We start from the raw sequence: 13,274 nt of genomic DNA on the forward strand, positions 1-13,274 counted from the left end.
ATTCGAAAAACATTCGCACAAATTTCGCGAATGCGAATATGCAAAAATATGCGAATATTCGCATGCGAATATTCGCATGCGAATAAAGTCAAATAAATTCAATATTAAATTAACTAAAATAAATAAATACAGATTCCCGAACAAGCACAGTTTCAGTTTGACTAACTTACTTCCAAAAAGAGGTATTGGAGAAAAGAATAAAACACGCGTTTAAGGAAAAATAATTTTAATTTCAACCACAATTTTAAAGTTTTGATATAATCACTATGAGAAATATAGCATCTATTACACACAATATAGTAAATAATTTCGTAATTATGAGATAAATATATCACAATGCACAAGAAGCACAACGAGGGGCATCTCTGAAATTCACTCATAGTTCACTGGTAGTAGTAAATTACTATGACTTAGGTTACATTATGTTTTGCTACCAAACAGACAAATCACTGAAGTAATCATATTAAGCATCCACCTTAAAGAAAATACAGTTGAAAATGTAATTTTAATCAACTTTATCTTAAGGTTTGGGTTGGTATTACATTCTATATTGGATCTTTTTAGTGCTAAGATTTGGCACTACCTCTGCATGAGAAGTGTGTCAACGGTATCCTTTGTAATATTCTATCTAAATAGTATTTTAAATGCATTTCTTTTAAAATAAAAATTTCAATTGGGAAAACTTTTATTTTACAATTTTTTTTTGTAGGTATAATTTATTTCATAAATTTAGTAAATTTATAAAATAAAGTTTGAAAAAGTTGCAACATAAATCTTAGTACATCAACATCTCCAATACAAATGTTCAAGATGAATGCCTAATAATCAGCAATTACTTATGTCTGTCATAATAAAAATGCAGTTATATCATTTTAGTAGCTGTATAATCACAGGTTAAACTTAACTAAAGTGATGACACATATTTAGGTAGGTGAATGCTGATCAAGCTTAGGATATAGGGAATTTTTTTAGTGGTCAACGGCTATAGGGTATTTTTTAGTTGGTGAATGGTTATCAATTGCTCCTTAACATTACGACTACGACTATGTTATGATATATATTTAATGTAGGTAGTTCAATGTATAAAAACTCAGTCAAATAATAAGTGTCTCCCACCATTGTATTGTCTAAAATAACAGAAAAAATACCAGAACATGGTAATAGCTGCCCTTCAAGTCACGTCTATCATCTATCGACTGTCACTTGTTAAAAGTTATCTGTTAATTGTCATATCATATTAACCAATAAAAAGAGTAAATAGTAACTGGGTTATCAAAGATACACTGGTGCTTTATTAACAATAAATGTTATACGTTATATCCAAATATTAATAATAATAATAATCATATAAAAATAGTTTATTACTTCATTTTGGTCTTTAATGTTTTCAAGGTAAAATAACACTTCTTCCTCATAATACTGATGGGAATTTTCCATTTAGCTAAATCGTGCGCCATATCCGATCATATTGATTTATTGGTCGTATATTGGCGATCCGCATTTCGGTCTGTGGTTTTCTATTTTTCCTTCTTTTTATATTTTTTTCCATCTTTCTCGTGCAACGTGGTGTAAATATCCCATAAAAAGATGTAAATCTTCTAATGTACACGGATTTGTTGGTCTTTCCACTCACTTATACCCGTTTTTGATCAGTTGTTCATTAGCTGGAATTGGTGTGACTGTATATTTCCATATTCTCGTCGATTTTATGTGATTTGTATGTTACTGCTTCAATATATATATATATATATATATATATATATATATATATATATATATATATATATATATATATATATATATATATATATATGGATTTGCTGGAGTATCCACCTACCTCTACCTGCTTTTTGTCATTTATTCGCTAGTTGGAATTATTGTGGCTGCATATTTTTTATGGGCTCGTCATTTTGTAGCATTTGCTATTGTTATAGGTGATCAAAATAATAATGTAATTAATATATTTACCACCAACTCTTCACATGTTATTATGTGGGTAATTCCTCCAATTTAGATGGATTTGTAGGCATCTTTTGTTCGATATTCGCTAGCTAGAATAGTTAGAACTTGCTCTGTCCATATCTTAGTCAACTTTGTAGCATTGGTAAATACTATTGAAGGGAATATTTAATTTTTTGCTTTGATTTATTTATTGTGTGCAAAACATGTACGTTTTGAACAAACTTATCTCAAGTGATTTTAGTCGTAAAAAGTGCGAAAATTTAAAACGACAATCAACCTTTCAACAAAGATTTTTGGTCACATTATTTGGTCATCAAAGATTATCAAAACTCAACAAAATACAGTTAAAATCATGCTTTGTCATAACAACAATTGTACCATCTATAATGCTAATTAGCTATTATCGCAGCTAATCGTAGTAGCTGATTTTAATCAATTATTAAAACTTTAAGGTCAAATACAGAATAAATAATGATATTCTGTAGCTAATTGAAATGAAACACTGCTAATTTGCCAACTAAAATAACCAGTTGATAACAACATTTTTATTTAAGAAATTAATTCTATTAATAACCATACCACGAATGCGCAGAACCATAAAAAAAATTTCGGGATGGCATGACTATGAGTTAAATACAATTTCTCTACAACGCATGCGTAGGAGTTGGTAAACAATAGCAAAACTTTGTGGCTATGAGTAAGATACAGTTTTAATTGTATGAATAGCATGAAATGTATGAATAGCTATAAAGACATTTTATTATTTTTGTTGGGAATAAGCTTAAGTTTAAAATAAGTTTATTTTTGACGGTTCGATTTCCACTTCGAAAAAAAAACCTATTTTAAACTTAAATTGTGGCTTATTCCAAAACAAATAGTTAATTGCATTAAGATGCCACAAGAAAATAGATTCAGAATAGTATTAGCTATACAGTCAAAGCTCTAATTTATGCAATAAATGTATTTTGGTAACAAATATACCAAATTTGTATGTAAAAAACATCTTGTTATTTACGAGGATTTTGGCAACCCTAAATATTGTTTTGTTCCATCTTAAAAATAGGATATAACGGTCTAAAAAATATATAGTAAAAAAGTGTCAGCACCAAAAATTGATAATTATCAGTCGAGCGTAAATTTCTTTGGTTTGTTAGGAAAATATCGCAGAAGTAGGAAGCGGTCAACTGATATGACATTTGACAGTTATAAAGCAGCTTCAAATCATTATTAAAACTTAAAAACTAAGATTATTAATACCTAGTATTAAAAGGTCCTATTTTAATATAAAAAATTATATTTCAAAAATACGTTTTGATCGTAAGAGTTTATGGGGTTTGTAAAAACAATGATTTTAACTCATTTCTCGAAGTATGAACGTAGGATTGGAAACCAAACTATTGTAATACGTGTACAATACAGGTAATATCTTCAAACCATCGTTTACTCTGATTTCGGTTTGTACAACGGCAGATTTGGCGAGTTCGAGCATTCGATTCTCTCCGGGGAGTGATCTTTCGAATATGATCATATACTTAGCCTTCAAACTACTAATTTTCCTATTGAAAGAGATCGAAAGTGCTACTGAACCTCAAAATATTACCAAATTCTGAACAAACAACATATTCAATGTCCTAAGTTCACATTTCGAAAGAAGATTTGATGTAGATTAGTCACGAGTTTAGGTATATACCTACGTATAAACCCCTAAAAACAAAACAGTATTTTTGTTAAATGCAATAATCGATGCACATTAATAATTATTAGCAGCGGTTCGTGAATTTCAGAGAATGTCCAAACGAATCGGTCGGTAAGAAGGGGAAGAGAAAGGCAACTCTACAGGGAAAAAAATTTAAGAAATGCAGATGGGGGGACCGGGGAAGGAGCACTGACGCCACCCGCTTCCTGGATACGAGCTCGAAATTCCGGACATTGATCGGCGATACAGGGATGACCCAAAGATCTCCAAAACAGACAGCGGCAGTATCGACACAAGGAAAGCATTTCGGCGTATTGGCGCTCTTCGTTGATTCCGAAGGTCCTATAACAGAAAGTTAAATGAATAATTATTCTGAACAGTATTTGTGAATAAATATATTTAGGTAATTATGGGTTTAAGTTTTCTATAATTGAAGTTATACTTCTATACGCGCGCTCCACGTTGGAAATTTGTATGGGAGTGAATCTGTGAAATCATTACATATGTAAGATAATGAGTAAGAGAGAGACAGAAGATATATTTTCTCTCTCTTCCTCTCTCGAGAATAAAAATGTTCCTTTTGTATATATAATTTAATATTATATAAATATATTATATAAAGATATATATATATATATATATATATATACATATAATATTATACATATAATAAAATATTTATTAATATTATTATTTAGGTGATACGTTTTGTATTATTTATTAAATGTTCATAATTATATTAGTCTTTTGTATTTCAAAATAATAATCTCAATAAATCACTGTATGATCCAGAACTGTCAATTTTGAAATACATTTGTGTCATGTCCTCGGTAGTGTAGTGTGTAATAGTCAGTATCCCCGCCTGTCACGCGGGAGACCGGGGTTCGATTCCCAGTCGGGGATGACTTTTTTTATTAATATTATTACATTATTGTCATTTTTAAATACTTATGGATATTGCATTTTAATTTGTATTGTATTATTATATGGAATTATGTTGCACTGTATTGTAGTGTATTTTTTTTATGTATATTATTGTCATTTTTTAAATACTTATGAATATTGCAGTTTTATTTGTATGTATTATTATATTAATAACAAAATAAACAATGAATTTTACTGTAGAGTATGTGTAAAAACATTTTTGCATTCAACTCCTTTCATACATAAATGAAAATAAAAATATACATTTTCATCAAAATATTGATTCAATCCTTCATTGTTAGTAAGTTGTTATTAATTCTGTTTCTCTTTCTGCTATGTCTTACCTATAGAATTACATATGTAATGATTGTGCAGATTGACTCCCAAATAAATTTGTAACGGCGAATGCGTGTATAGAAGTGTAACTTCCACCGGCAGTCCCACTGGACTGCCACACCCGTTTTTTTTTTCTGCTTATTACCCGAATCGTATTATCTAATTGTCAACTGACTCCAATAAAATTCAGTTTCTTTAGATGTTACAGATGTAACAGATGGCGCCAGGGTCAATTACACCGTTTTAATACGTTAAGTTCAGTTAAAAGTTTATTAATGAAGGTTTTGAACACTTATCAAGTCGAATAAAACAATTGCTCATCATCAAAGCCTTACCCCGCCTGGGGATTATTGCTAAAACCAGGACTGTTTAAAAATAGTAAGTATTCTGAGTATCACAAGTAATTATTACCACATTCTCTTGGCCCATTTATCCTCAAATTCGGTTTCTTCTTTTTGGCTCTTTGATTGCTTAGAATTTTTTGAAGAATCATTTTATTTTAGATTTGTTCTCTCTTTTTAAATCTAGCTCCCCGTTTAATCAGTCATGTTTCTTCTTTTTATTTATTGCGTTGCAATTGTTTCTCTTTTCTATATTATTCTGGCGAGTTGTCGACAAATGTTATTTAGGAGGAATCTTTTAATGCCCTCGTACCAGTTAGACTTAGTTTTGGCTTACTGTCTTTTTTTCAATGGCTTGTATAAGCCTTTGCCGCTCTGTAAGATGCAAGAACTGTATGGGTCTAGTATTTTCTGTACTAATTTTTTTGATGCAAGAATGTGGTAGATTAGATGTTCACTGTTCTCAGATGGAAGTCTCCATGTTGCCATTTATGTTCTTGTATGCTCAAATTTTGTCGATTTTGTGCGTGTGCATCTCTTACACCCTAAAATGGATCTACAAATATCTATAAGTATAGAATATTTGACCGAAAAATTAATGTAAATTGATTATTAATTAATCGAAAGAATTGATTTTAAAAAACTACTTACTTTTTCAGCGAATGGTAGACTTCTTTCCAGTCAATTTTGCTATTATCTTTCGATAAGACCAGATCTATTTGCTGGGGGACGAAATGAAATTTGGTAAGTTCTCTCCAAATTCTTTGTTCGCTTACAATAGCTGCCATCTGTTCGCACGACTCAGCGCTGGCTACTAAATCCTTATGGTCGGATAACCTTAAAATTGAACAAAAAAATTTAGACGTTCATTGATCACAATGATAAATAATGATCGAAGGGCGCCAAGAGTTTAAGTTGTGAAAAACACTACAAGTATGACTGGCCAGGACAAACCTAAATCTTTGAGAACTTAACTGAAGTATGTACAAGGTTTTTCGTTTTTAGCCGAGAACATTTCCGAGCAATAATTTTTTACAATTTTCGGAGAGAATTATTTTAACTGCACAGTCTTGTTGTGTTGGAATGAAGCATCACACCATTTAACTATTTCCCGCTGGTATTGCGAATTTTAACGTGGTCGCTCCAGTCTCAGCGACGAATCCAGGCCAGGTCCACCCAAAACAGCAGTCACACAGCAAAACATTAATGTGGTTCGTCAGCTAATTAAGGATGACCACCGTGTAACATACTGGGAGACAGAGGCATCTTTGGGTATTTTAAGGACCTCGACACAAAAGATCCTACAGGAACAACTGGGTGTTAAGAAGTTGGCTTCCAATTGGATCCCTCATTTGCTCAGAGAAGAGCAAAAAGGAACTCTTAAGCAAAAGTTTACTCATACGAAACGAAAAATAAAAGTCAATTAGCTGTGTGAGTGTTTCACTATGAGGAAAAACCTCATGGGATGGAGGAAAAAAGTGATCCATTCTCTAAGTGTGCCAAAGAAAATGGTTACAGCTTTTGTGTCAAAATCTGGTCATGTAGCAACAATTGCTTAAGAAGATCGAAGAACGGTTACTTCTAAATAGTATATAACCGTTTGTTTACAAGAAGTTGCAAGTGCAAGTTACAAGTGTTCACACTGCCCAAAAGACAATAGAGTTGTTGGAGCTTCCAAACATCGAATTGTTAAACCACCCAACGTATAGCCCCGACCTAAGCCCCCACGGCTTCTTCACGTTTCCAAAGATCAAAAATTCTGATTCCCAGAAGAAACCATCGATGCCTTTAAAACAGCGATTTTGCAGGTGTCAAATGAAAAGGGGAATAACTGTTTTACCAATTGGTTTGAACGTATGCAAAACTGTATCGATCTTGGTGGGACATATTTTGAAAAGCAATAAAGTACTTTAAGTCTATACATATATTTTTTGCCTTTATCGTTATATTATCGAAATATTAAAGAATTACAGTATATGATAACAAACGCAAATAATTTACTGAATAATCGACAAAAAAAAGTAAAATAGGGTAAAATTACAATTAATCAGAAGTTTTGATTTTACCTTAAAATAATTTCTCTAATGCACTCTTCTGGCAGTTGCATTAATTTAGGCTGGCTATTTGGATTAGGCTCTCGGATCTGCATTTCGGCTGCCATGTTTAATATCCTCTCTATTTTGGTAGCATGCTGGTCCCACAGCAATTGGGATCCCAAGGTTCCTAAAGTATATTTTAATACACTAAAGTAACAATATATCATTTAGATTTTACAAATAAAAACAAAAGAGCCCGTGTTCAAAAGGTAAACAAAGAAACACAAAAAGATTGGTTTTATTCTAGCTTCGACGAAGGTTTCGGACTCTACAACTAAAGCCCATTATCAGGTTCCCGTAAAAGATGATTTATTCAATGATTTCCCTTTTTTACATAAAATAAGTTGATATGCAGTAAATGATAACAAAAGCAAATAAGGCAATATTAAAAATTATGTGTATTCAGAAGACATCAGTGAACCTCAAACAAAGATTTTAGTTCTGCCGTCTCTATAAAAGATTCACCTTATGTTCCGACGTCATCAAATTTGCGATTATAAATCTAGGGGTCCAAAAGCGTGCTACCGAAAAATGAATCGTTTGTTATTGATTCCAGTGGTATACCTCTTAGACGCTTTGAAAATCGAATACTGGACGTAAAAAAATATGTCCCTTTACAAACGTATATGGTCCTAATGACGCCATTGTAAGACTAAAAGGGACAAGAACAGAGACTGCAATGGTTTGATCGTGTTAGACGTAGAAATGAAATCTATGTGGGACGAAGTATAGAGGTGTTAGTAGTTTAGGGAAAGAGAGGTGGAGGAAAACCGACTTGAAGATGGAAGGACTTTGGCAAAGAACTTGAAAGAGAAAGGTTTAAATGAAGAATCGATAGACAGAAATTAGTGGCGAAAAAGAGTAAGGGACAATGATTTTGATGAAGAACAATTTTGAATAAGAGAAAGAGAAAGAAAGAGAGAGAAAATCAATCGATAAATTTCTGCCAGACTAGAGAAACACAGATTAAACCTATGCGAAGTTCCATTAGTCTTATTCACAATAAACATGACAAGGGATACAAAATAGGCCTCAAATTTTGCAAAAAGAGCCATCCCATACAACCGACATAAAAAATCATATGTAACTGTATCATAACTCGAACTTTCGATAAGTTGAACAAATTCTGGTCCCGACGAGTAATCGAGAATCGACTGTATTACTTATATAGGTGTTACTGGGTTAATAAATTGTGACTAACTTACCTCCCCAACAAGCATCCCGTTCGGCAGTCCTCAAAGCTCTTAGATTGGTGAGCAATTGTCTAAAACCTCTAGGATTATGCTGGCTGCTAGTGGCGTGACTAGCGACCTCCTCCAACATAGCGAGAAGGACTTTTTGAGAACACCCAGAGAGAGCTGTCATCTGCTGGCCAATTAGTAATTCCAATAGAGCACAGATATAATTAAATCTACGGACATCCCTAACGGCGCTTCTAAAATCTAACCGTTTCACTGCTTCGTCTAATTCGTTAAAACCCGCAATCTGAAATTCGTAAAGGAATATGTAACTTGTATTAAAATGAGTTAAAATGTCTTTATTCAGTCTTTTTTGGTGTTTACAAGACTAACAGAGAACTGCGCCAGGGAGATGCGCTATCATGCAGGCTGTTCAACCTAGCGTTAGAAAAAGTTTTGACAGATTCGAAAAATATACTTAACGGCTAGGATATACAGCCATAGTATACAAATAATGCCATATGCTGATGATATCGTGACCATTGGAAGAACTCGAAATGAAGCAGATGAAGTTTTCACACGTATTAAAAACACCTCAGAAAACATCGGACTTCTGATTAACTCCCATAAAACTAATGCCGGCTATATCAAGAATGCAACACAATAACTTAGAAACGGTGGAAGAGTTCTGCTACTTAAGGTCACTGGTTGACTGCAAATACAACACATCCAAAGAAATAAGAACTGGAATAAACGTGGCTAACCGCTTTATTTTGGCCTAGACTAGCTATTGTTAATGCCGTGGTTTGAATAACTTTAAGATGATCGAAATAACAGGAAATTACCGAGGACAAATTCAATGTAGAATCATTTGGAACGACTCTACAAGAGAAATGTACCAAAGGAGGCTAGCACAGAAGATACAGCTGAAATAGATAGACGACATTGAAGATATAAACGCGAGCTGGGAGAAAATTAAAAACAACATTAAAGAAGCAGCAAAAGAAGCTCTAGGAAAACGCAAAGGCATACTGAACAAAACAAACAACAACAATACACCATGGTTCAGAAAAGAATTAAAAGAGAAATGTAAAGAGAAACGAGAGGTTTACACGAAGTACAAAACATCAAATACTACAGAACCCTGATACACCTATTATAGAAGAATACGAAATGAAACAAAGCAATTTTTAAGAACAAAAAAATGAACACTGGAAACATCTTACAAAAAGTATGGAAAGCCACTTCTACGATACACAAAAAAAAATATGGAGATTCATAAGAAATCAACGGAAAGAAATGGCAGAATTGAAGGAATACAATAACATACCAGCAAACGAATGGGAAAGATCCCTGACGGAACTGTTTAAAGGAAAGGAAAATAATAATCAACACAATAACGTACCTGAATTAAGACACAAAAAAGAAATCAGTTTTAAGAAAGTAGAGATATCCATAAATTCACTCAAAAACAGAAATTCACCAGAACCAGACGGAATAACCAACGAGCTTCTAAAACACGAAGGAGAAAGTATAATCCTAGAGATGACAAAACTTATACAAAAACTAATATTGCACTGCAAGATACCAGACGTATGGAGAAACAGCATAATGATACCGATGATCAAGACAGGAGATAAAGAAGACCCCAACAATTACAGAGGTATAAATCTACTGAACACCGCACTTAAGCTTACCACAAAAGTCCTAACCAACAAAATCAATAAACTTACAACTTTATCAGATGAACAACAAGGATAAAGATCCAAGAGATCCTGCGTGGACGCCGTAGTTGTACTAAGACAAATCACAGAAAAGGCCATCGAGTACAATAAACCAGCATATCTATGTTTTATAGACCTGACAAAGGCTTTCGATCGCATCCAAGTCGAAGACGTCTTACACCTACTGTATAAAATAAACATACCAATCAATATTATACAAACCATCGAAAACATCTAGTTCCATAATCGAATACAGGCAAAGGTAAATGGAAAACTAACACAGTGTATAACAGTACATAGCGGAGTCAGGCAGGGTAACTCGTTAAGCCCACTTCTCTTTAATATAATAATCGACGAAATAATACAAGCAGTACGTAAAGGTCATGGTTACAGAATAGGGAACAAAGAAATCCAAATATTATGTTATGCAGACGACGCCGCATTAATCGCCGAGACGTAAGACAAGCTCCAAAGATTAACACACATCTTCAATACAACAGCCAAGAAATACAATATGATACTATCAGCAGAAAAAAACAAATGTATGACAACACCTAAATACCCACTACGATGTAAAATCGAAATTGATGGGAAAATAGTAAAGCAGGAAGCAAGGTTCAGATATCTGGGAATAGATATAACTAGTTACGAAGATGTTGAAGAAGTACGACAACAGAGCTTAAAAGCAAGTAAAGCAGCGGGTCTCTTAAGGACACAATCTGGAAGAACAAACACCTGAGACAAGAAACAAAAAAAAGAATATATAAAGCAGCAATTAGACCTATATTAACATACATGGCGAAGACAAGACCTGACCCATCTAAAACGAGACGACTAGTAGAAACAACAGAGATGAAAATACTCCGACGAATATAAGGAAAAAGTTTGTTGGATAGGGAGAGAGGCGAAAACATAAGAAGAACATGCAATATAGAAGACATAAATCGATGGGTGAAAAAACGGAAACAGGAGTGGAACGAACACATTAGTAGAATGGCAGAGGATAGGATAGTACGAATAGCATGAGATAAGTCACCAAATGGACGAAGAAGTATGGACAGACCAAGAAAAAGATGGTGCGATAATTTAAACAATTTAGGAGGCTAATACTGAAGAAGAAACAGGCTTTAAAGCCTACATACACAATGGAAGAAGAAGGTGATGTAATAAGAATTCTTTAGAAGTTAAATATACTATGAAACCATGAGCTATTTTAGATTGGATAAGCTAGAATTTTGTGGTATACTATTATTCATGGGAATTAAAAATAGCATTGGACTTATAGCAGACTCAAGAGGATTGCCATTTGCTATTTATTTCATTGAAGGTGTACAGTGATTGACTCTCACTTTAAAATTGTGGTGTTTAAGAAAATATGAGATGAAATTTATATTCCCTCCACTGACCTATGCTTGTAGTGTTCTAATAATATCCTAGCGCCATGCTGTATCAAATGATTTTGTAATATCTACGAACGCTGTAAGACTTTGGTATTTGTTAGAAAAATATTCAAGAATTTTAAATTCTAAATCATTTATTCAATTATCAGTGATAGTTTGATTTTGTCGAAATCCACTCTGTATCATATAAGTGTGAGAAATTAAAAGAAGTACTGAGATAACTAGAGGAGCATAAAAAACTTTAAATATTCTTACGATTTTGTTTTTTGACAATGTAACAAAAAAATAACAAAATTTACTTACTTCTTTAGTGCATTTTATAGTAATATGACAATGAGGTTGGATGGCAGTGTCTGAATCACTTTCTTCTTCCGAGCTATCATTTCTGGACACCCTTAAAAAGAAAAATTGTTTGTTAAGATACTTTTTTTCTACGCCCTGTATTTAAAGTATCGGTTATTTCACCCAATGTCTATTCCAACAATGCATAGTTCTATATGGTTGGAATGAAAAGTGGTTAAAAAGCGTTAAAAAAAACTGTCAATAACATTAACTTTTTCGTAAAGATGAAAAAAAAATAATTGTATGTTTCCGACAATGACTTTGTCAAAATATTCCCAAGCTGATCTAATGGACTATATCTAAACTCTTTGGACCGTTTTAACCGTCGCTATAGCAACACAATTTTTGATTTGTCAATATTCGACGTTTTTATTCCAATTTATGACACTTGCTCTATGTACTACGAGAGATGTCCGTAATTTTAATAACCAAGCACAATGAGAACATTTACAATATTTATAAAGCACCCAGTGAACCAAAGAAACAACCGTTCAAATCGAAATTTAGGGAAATTACCGAGGACAAGCGGTTACAGGTACAATCGCATATCCAGCAAAAGGAACATGCCACGATGGGAGTACCAGAAGTAGAACCGCCCGATCCTCATAATTATCTTAAAAAACGAACAGGTAATTAGACATACATATTAACTATATAACCACGTTAAAAATAAAAGTTGAAAGTGGTTAGAAGGTGCACATAATGTTGACATACTTGCCATTGCCAAAAATATGATAGTCTTCTTAATCCTCCTCTTTATACGCAATTATGCTTGTTCATTGGCGGATTAATACCTCTATGGAAGGTTGTCACTTCATCTTTTGCGCGATCGTCCGATACTTCTTCTGCCGATTGGTGACTTATCTCTTGCTATTTTGACTGTGTCTCCTCCATTCTGCTTATGTGGTTATACCATTCTTTTTTTCTATTTTGTGTCCATTCATTTATACACTGTACTTTACATTTTCTTCTAATATCTTCACTTCTCTTTCGATCTCTCAGTTTATTTCCTGCATTCTTCTCACTACTCTCATCTCTGCCGTTTCCAGTAGCCTTTGCGTTGTGGCTGTGTCGGGTCTTGTTTCTAAGGCATATTTCATTATTGGTCTTATACTGGCTATATAAATTCTTGGCTTCATCTCAGTGTTAATGTGTCTGTTTCGCCATAAATTGTTAAGGCATCCTGGAAGTCTATTTGCTTTTTGAACTTAATCTCTCACTTCTTTGTCCAGGTCTTCATAGCTAGACAATGTAATAATTCCCAGGTATTTTATT

The 13,274-nt window shown here is 33.2% G+C and overlaps 2 protein-coding genes across 3 annotated transcripts in view; one reads left to right on the forward strand and one right to left on the reverse strand.

Moving 5' to 3' along the window:
• Positions 1-209: 209 nt before the first annotated feature.
• Positions 210-13,274, reverse strand: part of LOC140445250 (F-box only protein 25) — a 42,708-nt gene continuing 29,643 nt past the window's right edge. The window contains exons 2-6 of the mRNA XM_072537160.1: positions 11,961-12,051; positions 8,561-8,840; positions 7,326-7,482; positions 5,911-6,096; positions 210-4,000 (exon numbers count right to left, since the gene is read on the reverse strand). Of these exons, the coding sequence (XP_072393261.1) occupies positions 3,796-4,000; positions 5,911-6,096; positions 7,326-7,482; positions 8,561-8,840; positions 11,961-12,051 (919 nt within the window). The 3' untranslated portion in view covers positions 210-3,795. The remainder of the gene's footprint in view (positions 4,001-5,910; positions 6,097-7,325; positions 7,483-8,560; positions 8,841-11,960; positions 12,052-13,274) is intronic.
• LOC140445251 (enkurin) overlaps positions 12,360-13,274 on the forward strand; it is a 28,148-nt gene continuing 27,233 nt past the window's right edge. For both annotated transcript variants that reach the window (XM_072537163.1, XM_072537162.1), the window contains exon 1: positions 12,360-12,628. In XM_072537163.1, coding sequence (XP_072393264.1) covers positions 12,409-12,628 — 220 coding nt within the window. In that variant the 5' untranslated portion in view covers positions 12,360-12,408. The remainder of the gene's footprint in view (positions 12,629-13,274) is intronic.

Source organism: Diabrotica undecimpunctata, chromosome 7 (assembly GCF_040954645.1).
Source record: "Diabrotica undecimpunctata isolate CICGRU chromosome 7, icDiaUnde3, whole genome shotgun sequence".
Taxonomy (NCBI): domain Eukaryota; kingdom Metazoa; phylum Arthropoda; class Insecta; order Coleoptera; family Chrysomelidae; genus Diabrotica; species Diabrotica undecimpunctata.